Source organism: Gobius niger, assembly GCF_951799975.1.
Source record: "Gobius niger genome assembly, chromosome: 2".
NCBI lineage: Eukaryota > Metazoa > Chordata > Actinopteri > Gobiiformes > Gobiidae > Gobius > Gobius niger.
The window spans coordinates 3128135-3143160 of record NC_136853.1 but is presented as its reverse complement, the minus strand read 5'-3'; the positions used below and the strand labels follow the sequence as shown (position 1 = coordinate 3143160).

The window sequence follows — 15026 nt, the reverse complement described above, 5'->3', positions numbered from 1 at the left end:
GTTCCTTACTGCAAAGCACTCTGGGCCTGATAAAGGTAGAAAGTGCTTCATAAGTTGAGTCCATTTACCATTTATTGTTTTGGCGGCACAAATGCTTATCGTCCTAGACTATGTCTGTGTCATTATGGGTCTATGGGGGAATCCAAAGGGTACATAACAAGCAATCTGAGAAACTGTTAATTTCCCATTTGTCTTCTTTTTTACTCTTCCAACGTTCTGTTTAAAGGTTCTGACCATTTAGGAATGGTATCGAAAACCAAGTATCGTTAAAGTATTTGATCAGATTATCTTCAGAGCCATTATGATGATCAGAGCGTCCTTAAGATTGTCCGAAGAGGAGAATTGAGGCTAAAATCGGCGCAGTTATCCTGCCATGTGCCCAAACTGAGCGGTAAATGACCGTCTGTCTGATGTCCACCGCAGACTCGTGGAAAGCGCAGTTTGTGAAGAATGAACGGAAGAAGCTGCTCAACTACAAGGCGTCGCTGGTGAAGTCCCTCCAGCCCAAAGTCTACTGCCCCTTCGCGGGATACTTCGTGGAGGCCCATCCCTCGGACAGGTATTTCCCGGACTGTGTGTAAAACAAGCAGTGTGATTGTTGCTTGTTCTCTGTAGCTTCAGGCCCCACTTTCCACTCATTACTGACGAGCCATGACCAAAAGAAAAACATACAAGTTTAAGTATTATAAAAGAAAATTGCAGTTCAATCCCTTTTGATTGATGATGATTCTATACAACGCCTGTTTTTGGCAAAGTTTCATGAAGCAGTAATTGAGATTCACTTCTCTGTCGTGCAATTCGTCTGCACTTGTACCTCGACCCTCGATGCAGTCGTGATTGTAAGAACTGCTTCATACTGGATGTCGATACATAGTTAGGCGAGTCTTGTCTGCACAGATACATCAAGGAGACCAACACAAAGAACAGTGCGGCCGACTTGAACGCACTGATCAACAAACAGGCTCCAGAGATCAAGACGTGGACCCCACAACCAGGAGCAGTGCTGGACCTGGGACTGGCCCTTCGAGACCCCAGTGACAGGTACGATGCTCCCTTACTCCTTACTTTATTCCTTCAGGGAGTAAAGGAAGCTAGCAAACAACCGAAACCAAGCGTCAGTAGAGGGGGTGGAATGAGGCACGCTTTGTCTCCGCTCTACTATGGCCTTTTGAGATCAGGCGAACGACCCTATTTCTATAGATCGGGCACATTTATGTCCCAGCTTCTGCTTTTTGCGGCTCAACACTGACCTGGTATGTATTTCGTAAATGCGGAATTGAGTTTCCCCAAAAGTTTATGATCTGTATTTGCTAACCGTGTGTCGCCTTGTTGTTTTGTAACTAATACATTTGTAAGATTCAGGTGCAGAAATACTGTCTCTCCTCTGACAACAATCACTAACCTTTGAACTCTTTCCTTTCGCCCGGCGACCGCTCGCAGCCGAGCAGTGAGAGCCCCCCCGGCTGACACCAAAGTGCTCAAGGACACCTGGGACTTCGGGCTGTACGTGAGCGAACAGAACCGTGCCATCAGCGCCCACATTTTCTCGTACCCCGAGTGGATCCAGTTCTACTACACGTGGGCTGGATTCCACAACTACAATCTGGTGGTCAGGGTAAATGAACTGGCAATCTGACGACATCTTCTCTCAGACTCCTGCTGCTGCTGCTTCCTCCTGACACGGAACATAAGAGCACTTTGTGTTGCCTCGCAGGGTTTCAAAACGTTTCATCCATTTTAACTTTAAAGGAAGTTAGAGATAGAGCCTGTTTAGACACAGAAGTCAGAAGTTGTAACAGTTCCCCTTTAGTTCATTTGTTTAACACCATCTTCTTGTAAACGCTCGTCGTTGCAAAGGTGACACCAGGACATGGTCATAAACTCATATCATAAAATCTACATAATGGCAATAAAGCATCAGATCTCAAATAGATGCCACAAGATAAAGGTGTGTGTGTGTTGGAACAATAAAAGTTATATATCCACAGTTATATATCTTTTATAACCACAGTTTTAGGTGCACACCTCTCCCCCACCTGTCATCAGAAGAAGACTTTTAAGATAAGATAGCCTTTATTGATCTCACAATGGAGAAATGTATGCAACGCTAACGAGTGCTAATCACTGATCGTTAACACTATTCACCTTATTCCGCCCCGCCCACTTTTGCCTTTTTTTGCCTTGTCTCTGAACTTCGTTGTCCTGACACTTCCGGTCGGGGGAAAATGTTCGATGTTTAGTTGATTGATTTGTGTAAAATGTCCAATGTTAATTTGCAGCAACATTCTCTGCGTGGCCAGAAAACGGCTTTGTTTTCGTGCAGTAACTGATTTTATCTGGACTCCTCCAGTCCCATGTGAACAGATTAGAATAGCACAGAATAGTATCTTTATAGAAAATAAAAATAAAACAAGTATCTATTGCTATAGTGCAAGTACTAGACACAATGAACATTACTATTACGAAGCAAAAAATAATGGACTGGCACTTAGCGCTAGCATTGGTTAGCGGCGTTAGCATTATTTAGTGGCGTTAACATTGGTTAGTGGCGTTAGCATTAGTTAGTAGCATTAGCATTAGGTAGCGGCATTAGCATTATTTTGTGGCATTAGCATTTGTTTGTGGTGCTAGCTTAGTTTGTGGTGTTAGCGTTAGCAGTGTTAGCATTAGTTAGTGGCATTTGCATTACTTAGTAGCGTTAGCAGAAATTAGTGGTGTTAGCATTAGTTAGTAGCGGTAGCATCAGTTTGTAGCGTTAGCATCAGTTTGTAGCGTTAGCATTAGTTTGTAGCATTAGCATTGCTTAGTAGCGGTAGCGTCAGTTTGTAGCATTAGCATCAGTTAGTAGCGTTAGCATTAGTTAGTAGCGTTAGCATTAGTTTGTAGCATTAGCATTACTTAGTAGTGTTGGCATCATTTAGTAGTGTTAGCATTAGTTTGTAGCATTAGCATTACTTAGTAGCGTTAGCATTAGTTAGTAGCATTAGCATTAGTTTGTAGCATTAGCATTACTTAGTAGCGTTAGCATCAGTTAGAAGCGATAGCATCAGTTAGTAGCGTTAGCATTACTTAGTAGTGTTAGCATTAGTTTGTAGCATTAGCATCTCTTAGTAGCATTAGCATTAGTAGTGGCACAGCTTGGATTTTGCTTGCTCCAATGAGATTTTACATCAATAATAATGGTATTTGTCCCAAACTCTGGTGCTGCTTCTGCGTCGCCTTCTTGTTGTTTTAAGTTTTTATTCAGCTCAAAACATACAATCAATGAAATTAGACCCACAGCTGTGAAATAAGCTGACATTAATCATTCTGTATTCCTCACTTTACATTGTGCTGCGTCAAAACCACAAAACCATAACAATTTAAAGGGGGGTATTATGCAAAATCGACTTTTTCAAGCTTTACATCATGTTATTAAGTCATTCCCTCATTAAAACCATGCCTGAAGTGTTGCCTTGGCACATTCACGTATTTTCGAGTAATCTGTAAAAACTCTGATAGCGGCCATTTTAGGGATAAAACGCCTGATTCCTTCAGGGAACGCCCTCGACCTCCAGGATACGCCTCCGACCTTTCGTCACCAGCCGAGTAACCAACCACTGCCCCTCAGCAGAACCCCCTCCCTGCAGTGTCTAGCCCTAAGATGTAAACAGAGTCATCATGGAGGATTAGCTTCATGTGTTGTGAACCGGAGCCACAGCAGACTTTTACGAAGACACACATCAGTGTTTCTGTTACCGAAACACCCAGGATTAAAACCGGTGACAAGAACACTTATTTCAGTGTCTGGTTCTGCGCTGGGCCTTGATGATGCACAGAGCCTCCGGAGAAAGCTAATGCTAAGCTAAACCTCGAGTCATCACGTGAAAACGAGAAATATGCACACATAAAGTCAATAAAATCACCACACACATAAAGAACCGTTTAACAATGATCACACACGGAGCCAGGCTTGTTGATTTGGAAGTTTATTGCTCACATTTCATCTACAATGGGTCATAGCCAAGTGGCTTTCTCCCGGAGCTAACAAGCTAGCCGCGACAAACTAACGGGAAAATTCACTGAATACAAGCAGCATATTATGCATTAAAAAGGCCACTAAAACAGGCAACTGCTTGAAGCAGCCTTTACGATGATCACACAATGAGCCTGGCTTTACACATTTGTGGTTTATTACAGACTTTTCATCAACAATGAGCTGTAGTCGATTATAACAAGCTAACGGGTAACCTCGAAAAACCATTGTCCACCTGCACAGATAATGTCCGTCTTTTGAATGGTATGGTCTCCTGCAGATCCTGGTGTCGTCCATGGGGGTATAGTTAGAGATCCATAGGGCATGGCAGATGCAAAGAGAGAGCCTCCAAACAGCAGTTATTTTTCAGGCAAGAGCCCCTTCCAAGCGTCCGGTGTGGAAGGTTCGTCTCCAAATAATATCCTGTGTGGCCATTGTTCACAAAGTGATAAACAGTAGCTCCTTTCCAACAATAACAATTAAAATGCACCGATCGTAGTTTCAATGGGCTATATGCACAGTGACCCCACGTGATTTCCGCCTGGACAGTCAGCCAGAGGCTGTCCTTCCTGTCTGTCATCTCTTCCCATTAAAAATTAGCAGGTCCCACAGAAATGAAGCAATAGCTTAAGATTTGGTAAAGGACAGCGAGTAAAAGTTCGGATGTGGCTGGAGCAAGTTAAAAAATATTACGTGAGACGCAACGACTTCACTGGAGGAAACCTCCGTGTTCATAACGGTGGATGTTTTTGTCTTGAAGCTAACGCGGCTAACAAAATAAAAAATAAAACTAGCGCAAAGTTTAGAACGAGCCAGCGCAAAAAAGAATTGTCCTGTTAGTAGTTTAAATAATATTTACTTGTTTACATCTTATATTATCATTTTTCAACACTAGCCTTTAGCTCTAAGATATAAGCTCCTACCTTACGACAGCTGGCGTTTCCTTTGGGGCTGGATTTACAGCGAACATGATGTTTGTAACACGTTGCTGTGACTGTCCATCAGTAACTCGTTGTCCTTAACCAGATCCTGAGCTATCGCTATTTTTGTGTGGGAACCTGCTAATTGTGAACGTAAACGACCAGCAACAGGAAGTGCTGCGTCTGGCTGACTGTCCAGGAAGACGTCACGTGGGGAAACTGTGCATATAGCCTATACTGTGGAGACAACGAGCGGAGTGTTGTGATGCCACAGACAGCGTGTGGAGGGGGCGTGTCTGAAAGGGTCAGAGGTTCTTAAAGAGACAGAGGCCTATTTCAAGTCATTTGCTACGGCCATTTTGAAAGAGCAATTTTATACAAGGCAGTTATTCTAATTTACTGCATTGACAGACCAACAGAAGGTTTCGTCATCATTGTAGTGTGATATAGACTGGTGCTATGTGGCTGAAAAACGCATAATACCCCCTCTTTAACAAGTTATAGGAAATTAACATCTTTCAGACTCCTGCTGCTGTTTCCTCCTGACACGAAACACACTCATATTCCCGTCGTTTTCCTGTGGTTTTGCTTCTTTGGTGGTTTTGCTTTGGGAGTTTCCTCTCTTCCCCGTTCTCCTCCACACTCTGTAATAGTTTCTTATGAAAATCCTCCATGTTTTTGTGTTGAAGGTGATCGAGACAGACGATGACTTCCAGCCCTTCCCCAATGGCTTTGATTATCTGGTGGACTTCAGTGACCTCACGTTTCCAGCCGAACGCCCCGACAGGGAGCACTCCTACTTAGAGGTGAGTCTGAGTCTGGGGTCCAAGTCCGAGTCCGGTTTGAGTCTCAGGAAACGGACACTTTTCACTCTGTGAAGCACATGCTGTCAAAGAAACAAACAGTTCTACAACGACACCTTGATCTGAGACACGTCTGTGATTATATTTGTACATGTTTACAGTGAAATCTAGGCAGTTAATTATCAGCTCGTTATGAAATAAACCAATGTCATGACTCTGTGAAGTGCTCCAATAAACAAATGACAGATTTGGTTTAAAAATACAAACTTTTCTCATCCTTTGCGACTATTTTCAACTCTGGTTTGAATGAACAGGGAACATAAGTTTTAAAGGCATTTCAGGAGTCAGGACGGCTTTGGATGTGACACTCTGGAGCTCGGCCAGTTTATAATAGATCCATGGGCCAGTCTCAGCAGAACTTCATTTGAACAGCTTTAAAAACTGTTAAGAATGATGATTTTGTTTCATATATTAATGGTTTACACTTGTATTGCACTTTACCAACCAAGTTTCTCAAAGCGCTACACTGGAGTCATTATTCATTCACTCAGTGGTGGTAAGCTACTATTGTAGCCACAGCTGCCCTGGGGTAGACTGACATCCTGCTGTTTGTGTTGCTGCAGCTGAAGAACCGAGTGGGCGTGATGAGGTGGGTGGTGCTGAACGGGCGCCTGTGGGACGACCTGTACATCGGCTTTCAAAACCGGATCAGCCGGGACCCGGACGTCTACCACCACAAGTAAACTCCCACTCGTCACATGTTCACGTTTCAGACACGGAGTTTCTGAAGGTTTGGAGGAACCCATGACGTAACACAGTTTGTATGTAGTACTTTTCTGCACACGCCTCCTGTGCGCCGCGTTTTCAAGCTTTTCGTGTGTTGAGCTTCTGACGCACCTGCAGGGCGTCCAGCGCCCAGAGTTGGGAAATTGGCGAGCGTCGACCAATCAGGAGCTTTCCCCACAGTGACGTTGTAGCTGAGCCCCCAGGGCAGATGTTCTGCCGGCCTCAGGTGTAAACAAGTCACGGAGGTTTAGCTTCATTGTGAACCTACAGCAGCTCTGGGACTTTTACAGAAACATCAGTGTTTCTTTACCTAAACACCAGGATTAAAAGCGGCGACAATGTGTTTGGGCCTCAATGCCTGTTGTAGCATTACCACCGGAGAAAGCTAATGCTAAGCTAAACCTCCGGTCCTCACGTGAAAATGAGAAGTATGTACAAATAAAGTCAATAAAACCAACATCTACATAAAGAATAATGATCACACACTGAGCTGGGCTGATGTTGTAGTTTTTTACTCACATCATCTACAATTAGCTCCGGGAGAAAACCATAGCTTGTTAGCTCAGTTAGCTCAGTTAGCTCAGTTAGCTCGCATCGAGCTCCGATCATTATGCACTAATAACATCAATAAAGCTGTAACTACATAGAGCCGCCTTTATGACGATCACACACTGAGCCGGGCTTTATGTATTTGTGGTTTATTGCAGACTTTGAATCAACAATGAGCTGTTGGCGATTGTAACAAGCTAACGGGGCTAACGGGGCTAACCGGGCCTGTAGCCACTTGCTACCGGCACAAATGATGTCCCATATTCAATGGTTTGGGCTGGATATTGGCTTAAACACTGGGGAGATTTCACGCTGACCATGGGGATATAGTTAAAGGTCCACAGGACATGGCAGTAGCAGGTATATGGCAGGTATTTTTCAGGTAATAAACAAAATAAAACCAAAAAAACCTAAGTAAACAGACGTCCTTATTTTCTGGACATGTTAAAAGTAAACTCTGCTCCGTCGTGCCGAGTCGAGTCGCAGCTGCCCGTGTGGTCGCACTGGCGAACAAACATGTCTGCACCATTTTGATTCTCTTCTTTTCTGCTCTGATCCCTCAGATTCTGGAACCACTTCCAGATCAAGCTCCCTCTGCAGAGACCGGACTGGGACCAGTTCCTGGAGGACGTCCGGTCGAGAGAGTCCAAAGATCTGACCCCAAACCAGAGCTCGGACTCAGACGGACTCTGCGCTCTGCAATAAAACACATCACACGTGTGATACCCGGCACACGGCTCCGAGGAAAACATGTCATTTCTCTTCATCATATTTGGGCCATGTTGGTCAGTCACACCTGCTCTGTTGTTCAGCCAGACCGTGTTGCCAAAGTGACGTGATTGCTTTAAAAAGTCCTACTGATTTTAACCCCTTAACCCCCACCGTAACCGAGCACAACCGGCTTTACGCAAATCTAAAAGCTGTACTGCAACATGTAACATAATCTCTACTCAGGATGAAACTGAAGGACGACTCATTTACAGCAGCCTTTTGTATGTAATCATTATCATTGTTATAAGATACAAACCAGCATGTGGCTATGTTTACAAGGCCAGCTCTTTAAAGGGACTATATGGAGTTTAAAAATGTTCAAATTCAGTATTTCCTCCCCCACATGTTCCTCCATGTCCTAATGTGTAGAACGAGCCCAGACCTGTTCACCACAACTGCCTCTAAAATCCTGCACTGTCAGAAAGTTGTTACTTCGGGTCTGAAGTGCCGTCATGCACGAGCTTAATATAGAAGCTGCAGTTACACGTATGACCTGAGGTGGCAGTAGTGAGTATAAAATGGCCAACTTGCATCTAGCCCCTTTAAACATATCTAATTATTGAAAAAACAAGTGTGAGAAAATCCAATGAAGGCTTCCTGGGACTGATTTCTTTGTGAAATTTACATTTTAATCCTTGTTAAGATTTATAAAATAATATATATTGTTGGTCTAATTGAGTTTTTTGTTTGGATGAAGGTGATGGTGAGAATTGCTGCTGATATTTTTACAGTAAATATATAAACACATTTTATTTTGTATATTTATTTCTCCAGCTTTATTTGTTAATTGTTCAGAATCAGTGCAATAAAAGTGAAGTGATGTAAAGAAGTCTTGCCGTGTTCCGTGTGTGGCAGTGAGCAGTACATGCATGAAAATAAATAACACGAGAGTTCTCTTCTGTTACTCTCCAAAGGGCCTCACACGTGTGACTCGGAGTGGATCCTCAGGAGTAGGGCTGAGGATCCACTCCTCAGGATAACAGTCTGATATAAAAAAAAAAAGGTTTAGGTTCTCCTGGTATCGAACACCACTCGGTTCAGATCGGGGAGGCCGTTCTTCCCAATCACCCCCGTCCAGGTTTCACTGTCGTTGCCCACGTGGGCCTTGATATCCCCAAGCAGAACAATGGAGTCCCCCGTCGGAGCACCGTCCAGTCCCCCTCCCAGGGACTCCAAGAAGGCTGGGTACTCTGCACCGGTGTTGGGCCCGTAGGCCTAGACAACAGAGAGAGACCTGTCCCTGACCTGAAGATGTAGCGATGCAGCTGAGCGTGGGGGGGCAGTAAGCAAGCCCACCCCAGCCCGCCACCTCTCCCCGCGGGCAACTCCAGAGAGGTGGAGCATCGAGTCGGGATCTGGAACCCAAGCTGAGCGAGGAGGTGAGCCAGACCGTATCTAGGTACCTCTCAACCTCCCGCACAAGCTCAGGCTCCTCCCATCCAGTGAGGTGACTTTCCATGTCCCGAAATAATGCCTTCGACTGCCACCCAGTCCTCTCTCTACCCGACCCCTTCGGATCCCTCTGCGGGTGGTGGGTCCACAAGAGGGCGGGCCCACGTCGTCCCTTCAGACTGAGCCCATGCCACTCCATTAAAGATGGCACTGGCAAGTACAGAGTGGTAAAACATCTGCAGCACGGTCCTACACACCTTAAAGGACCAGGGTCGCCTCAGCAGAAACCGTCTGCTCTGCCCTGTGTGGGCCAGTTCAGCTTGTGGTCTATGTGGACGCCCATACTGAGGGGGGTCTTCTTCCTCCTAAAGTCCACCACTAACTCCTTGGTCTTTGAAACGTTCAGCTGCAGATGGTTTAGTCCGGGGCGACGGTTTCATTCTGAATTCATGAGAGTTCATGATGAAGCACATGAATTAACACGGTTAATTCAGACAATGAACTCATTAATGATATGATTCATCTATAATGATCATGATCAACTCTTGGTGGACCACATTTTGTATAAACTCACAACTGAAATGTCATGATGAGTTCATTATCAGGACAGGGGGCGGGGGGAGAGGAGAGCCGCACGGGACAGGGGGTGGGGGGAGAGGAGAGCCGCTCGGGACAGGGGGAGGGGGGAGATCTGATGAACAACAGTGCCATCTGGTGTCTGTGGAATAACAGAGCACTGTGGCACATGGTCCTCTTTTGACCTCTTAACTCCCTCCTGAACATGTTTTCTCCAAATCTAAAAGCTTCTACAAAACATGCAATAAAAAACGAGAAGAAAATGAGGATGTAAACACAATAAAAAAGCGACAAAAATGACAGGAACGCAACAAAAAAGTGACATAAGAGCAACAAAAAAGCGACAAAAATCCAGCAAAAAATGACAAAAATCCAGAAAAAAAATGACAAAAATCTAGCAGAAAAAACGACAAAAATCTAGCAGAAAAAACGACAAAAATCTAGCAGAAAAAAATGACAAAAATCCAGAAAAAAATGACAAAAATCCAGAAAAAAAGACAAAAATCCAGAAAAAAGTGACAAAAATCCAGAAAAAAGTGACAAAAATCCAGAAAAAACGACAAAAATCTAGCAGAAAAAAGTGACTAAAATCCAGCAAAAAAAGACAAAAATCCAGCAAAAAAAAAGACAAAAATCCAGAAAAAATGACAAAAATCTAGCAGAAAAAAGTGACAAAAATTCAGCAAAAAAAGTGACAAAAATCCAGAAAAAAGTGACAAAAAAAATAGAAAAAGACAAAAATCCAGAAAAAAATGACAAAAATCCAGCAAAAAAGTGACAAAAATCCAGAAAAAAAGAAAAAAATCCAGAAAAAAAGTGACAAAAACACATAAGGGAAATAAAAAGTGACGACTATGGCAAAGAGGAGAGAATGCATTTGGTTTTGGCGGGAGGTAAGAGGTTAAACGCAGTAAACTAGTTCTAATCGAGAAAAAGGCTGGGATTTTATTCGATCATCTTAAATAGGGCCTACTGCTAGTTCATTTGTGCGGGATTTTGAGTTGTCAATGAAGATGTCAGGTTACTTTCAGTGGCTCCAGCCCAAACTATATTGGTGTTTTGACGTCAATTAAACGGCGTCCGTGAAACAGAAGAGGGTGTGTTGAATCCCACAATAGGCAATATGTGAAATCTCTTCATTTAGAAATGCTCTGCTTTTTCAAACACTGAGCCCAGTTGGCCAACAAACAGCAGGTGGTGCTGTTGTTCACATGCTGAAGTTGCAGTGACTGCGTTACCTTAAAGGGATATTTCAGGATGTTTGACATCATTTCCTCGTTATCCAGAGTGTTGCTGGGACCTGGAGATATTTTTTATGTAATTCATGCAGTTCTTATGTTTGAAGAGTTTCGTGGCGCTAGGCTAGTGCTAGGCTAGTGCATGTCTATGGTATCAGCTAGCCTGCATTAAAAACAGTGTGACCCGCTCCACAGAGCACCTGAGGCAAATCACTTATAACACCAGACTAACCAGATAAATGTCTGTGTCCATAGAATCATTTAAAATATCTTATATTTGAGCAGCATCAGCTTCGTGGTTGTATAGGCTACGCAGCGGCGGAGTGATCTGAGAGAAAATAGTCCCTCAAAATGCGATCATTCATGTGATGCAGGTCAGTTATATTCCAAACATGATTCTATGGACACAGATATTTATATGGTTAGTCTGGTGTTATAAGTGATTTGCCTCAGGTGCTCTGTGGAGCAGGAGGAGGGAGTGGGGGGAGAATCAAACCGGTTGAAATGTGGGTTGAATTCATCCGCCCCGCGCTGGTCTCCATCAGCTGTCCCTCTGGCACTCTGTCCAAAACCGGAGATGTTCTTCAGTCCCCTCCACACGTCCCGTGCGTTGCCCTGCGCCAGCTTCTGCTCCAGCTTCTCGCCATAGTCCTTCTTGGCCTTCCTGATCCTCCACTGGAGTTCATGCTGGACTCTCCTCTGTTCCTCTCTGTCCCCTGAGTTGAAAGCCCTTTTCTTTTGGTTCAGGAGGGCTTTAAGTTCAGGGGTCACCCAGGGGGGGTTGTTGGAGAAACACCGTACCTTCCGGGTCGGTACAGTGTTTTCCACACAGAAGTTGATGTAGTCTGTGATGCAGTGGGTCAGGCCGTCGATGTCATCTCCATGAGAGCTGCAGATCATGTTCCAGTCTGTGGTCTGGAAACAGTCCCTAAGTCTCTCTTCAGCCTCTTCACTCCACACTTTCACAGACCTCTTCTGTGCTGGCTCCCTTCGCACCCTGGGCCCGATCTTGTGCATCAAACGGAGACGATAGCGTGACATGTTGCCTCAGTAGCAGCACTTTGTGATCTTGCCACTCCAGACTTAGCCCATTTAAGTGGGTGGAGACACAGATTTTCCTCCAACCAGATCGACTCCGCGTCCAGGAGAGTGGTTGTGTGGTTGTGTGGGGTGAACATGTGCTTTTGTTTTGCTTCGCGTTCACGCCGAGCGTGTGCAGATCCGCGCCACAGCGGACGCTGTAGCTCTTTTTCTCTGGAGACGTGAACATGGTTTAGCTCACGATGGGGTAAATAAAGTTTGTAGTTTGACCTGTGAGAGCCTAAGGCTTAAGAAAGAACGCAAGACAGCGCAATGTAAACCAGGAAGTGAATGTCAGCCGTGTTTCCATCAGTGCAGTCGCCTCCTCTTGTGACGCCCCCTCACAGGTGGCGGAGGCCAATAGCACATATAGCGCCGCCACTCGGAAAATAATTCGCCAAGAGCCTGCGCCGCCACAAGATCTGGCCCATTATGTTTTATAGCCATCTGGTGCTCTGCTGGATCCTCTGCAGGATCCTGAGTGGACTGTTTTACCCCCAGATTCCACATTCTCCGTGCTCGCCCCGCTCCGCTCCGTTCCACTCCGCCCCGACCTCCGCAGCAAATGCGTTGCTATGTTGAACGTTCAGAAACATTCCACATCGTCCACTCCGCTCCGAGGGGCCTGCGTCGCCTCTCCGCCTCTCCGCCTCGCCACGATAAAAATACGGATCAACCCTATTTTCAGGTCCGTCTGCGCCGCGTCAGCTCCGGCCGGATCAAGCTCCACAGTTCAGACGCACCAAACGGGAAAGAGAACGACAACAATATCCGTATTTTCAAAGTAAATTCCCTCCGAGCGGACTTTATTTCAACAAAAATGTCACTATTTCACACAAAGTGACCTCGATAATTCCCTCTGGGGAGTTTGTTATCACAAAAACAATCACACGACCCAATTAAGCGTCTGTTGCTTTCGTTCACGTAACTTTTTTTCCTGCCTCTCTCTCCCTCGCGCATGAGGGGGGCACATGAGGGGGCACAGGCTTCATGCTTAAACGCGGTATAGCTCGCATGCTCATAAACAGTTGTTTATTATTTTATTGGGAGGTTTATTTCTCAAAGTCGTTGCTTTGTGCGCGTGCTCCTCGTGGAGCTGGAGCACTGGCGGAGAGGACCGGGGCGGACTGAAGCGGAGACAGTGGGCGTTGATGTCGCAGCCGTTCGGAGTCGGGGCGGAGCGGAGTGGAGCTGAGCGCACAGGCGGATGATGTGGAATCCCGGGGTTAGAATCAATGGCCGCTGGCTGCCCTGCTTTTTGACCACAAACGTGGGGGCCGCCATTGCTCCGCCGTTGCTGCAGTACCTCCATATCGCCGCTAGGCCCCCATTGAAAAGCATTGGACTTTAGACACGTTAAAAACTACTTTAAAGCCTGGTTTCAATTGTTTCAACACTAGACTAGGCTGATATTCCTCCTGAGATAACGCTGGGTTAATAACAATATATGAAACCAGGCTGGTTTTCGTAATATGATTTTTTGAAATCTCGTATTTAATGAGGCTCGGACTGTTAGCATTGGAGCAGCGCGAGCTACACGTCACGCAAGGGCCGAGTCTACGGTGAAAATCCCGCCCGTATGTCCTTTTTAGGAACATGCTTCGTCAGAGCTGGGGAGGAGGAGTCTGTAAATCCGCCATGAATTGCCCCACGGCCGTGGTCATTCTGGTAAACGGGGAGGAGTGAGCAGAAGACGTCCATTATTTTCTACAGTCTATGGTTAGAATGGATCCAGGAAGACGAGCTGACTGTTTAATGCTTTCAGCTAATGGAATCCAATAAACAAACACTTCCTAAGCATTTCCAAAAGATCCACCCTGATAAAAGCCATCGGAGTAATGCAGTCGTTTATGTCATTTACTCGTGTTTATTCACTTTTGTATTATATTTCTATCGAAACAACTGGCATTTTCTTCCTCTTGTCATGTAAAGTAAAAATCACCCGTTGACAACACTTTTATGAAATGCCTTAAATAATCGTGAGCTGAAAAAGAATGATTTTAATCTTTTTTTTTTGCGCTTAGGCTGCCACAACCAGTAAAACGGTCACTGCATGAACACATCTCACCCCTTAACTCCCACCTGAACCGAGCACATTTTCTCCAGTTTGGCTTTACCCCAATCCAAAAGCTTCTGGAAAAAAGCTGTGAAAATAGCAACAAAACTGAGACGAAAACAATGATGAAGCTGTGACAAAAAAGTGACGAAAAAATTACAAAAGTGTGACAAAAAATGACAGAAAAAAATGACCAAAAAATGACCAAAAAGTTACAAAATGAGTTGAATACCCCCCAAAAAAAGATGGAAAACATCTGAGGACGTGTGGAAAAAGATCCATTTACATGAGTTTTGTAGATCTAATGCTGCGTCCACACCAAACTCGTTTTGGCGCCTCCAAAGCGTCAGGTTTACATTTAAAATACATGGAGGACGCGCCTCCGGGGGCGTCAAGATGTCCCGCAGCGCTTCACGCGCCTCCTCTGCGGCGCGTTTTGAGGTTTTTCGCGCTTGGTGAGCGTTTGACGCCTCCAGGGCGTCGAGCGCGGCCGACGCTCGAGTTGGGAAATGTTGAACTTTTTGGCGAAATTCGCGAGCGTCGACCAATCAGGAGCTTTCTCCCCATAGTGACGTACGTTGTAGCTGAGCCACCGGGGCAGATTCTACGCCAGCCCCACAGATGTAAACAAGTCACAAGTCACGGACGTTTAGCTTCTTTGTGAACCGGAGCTACAGCCGCTCTGGGACTTTTTTTTTTTTAGAAAGACACATCAGTGCTTCTTTATCTAAACACCAGGATTAAAAGCGGCGGAAGTACTGTTGAAAGCGACTCGTTTTTGGAATGTCGAAAAGCATGCACACAGATAAATGGCGAGCTTGCAACCTTTCTGAACAAAAC

General features: G+C 45.1%; 1 protein-coding gene across 1 annotated transcript in view; it reads left to right on the top strand.

Moving 5' to 3' along the window:
• LOC306959899 (cytidine monophosphate-N-acetylneuraminic acid hydroxylase-like) overlaps positions 1-7778 on the top strand; it is a gene marked incomplete at both ends in the record, with an annotated part of 31262 nt that extends 23484 nt beyond the window's left edge. The window contains 6 exons of the mRNA XM_079552151.1: positions 424-559; positions 898-1041; positions 1441-1615; positions 5625-5741; positions 6362-6477; positions 7637-7778. Coding sequence (XP_079408277.1) covers positions 424-559; positions 898-1041; positions 1441-1615; positions 5625-5741; positions 6362-6477; positions 7637-7778 — 830 coding nt within the window. The remainder of the gene's footprint in view (positions 1-423; positions 560-897; positions 1042-1440; positions 1616-5624; positions 5742-6361; positions 6478-7636) is intronic.
• Between the last annotated feature and the right edge of the window lie 7248 nt (positions 7779-15026).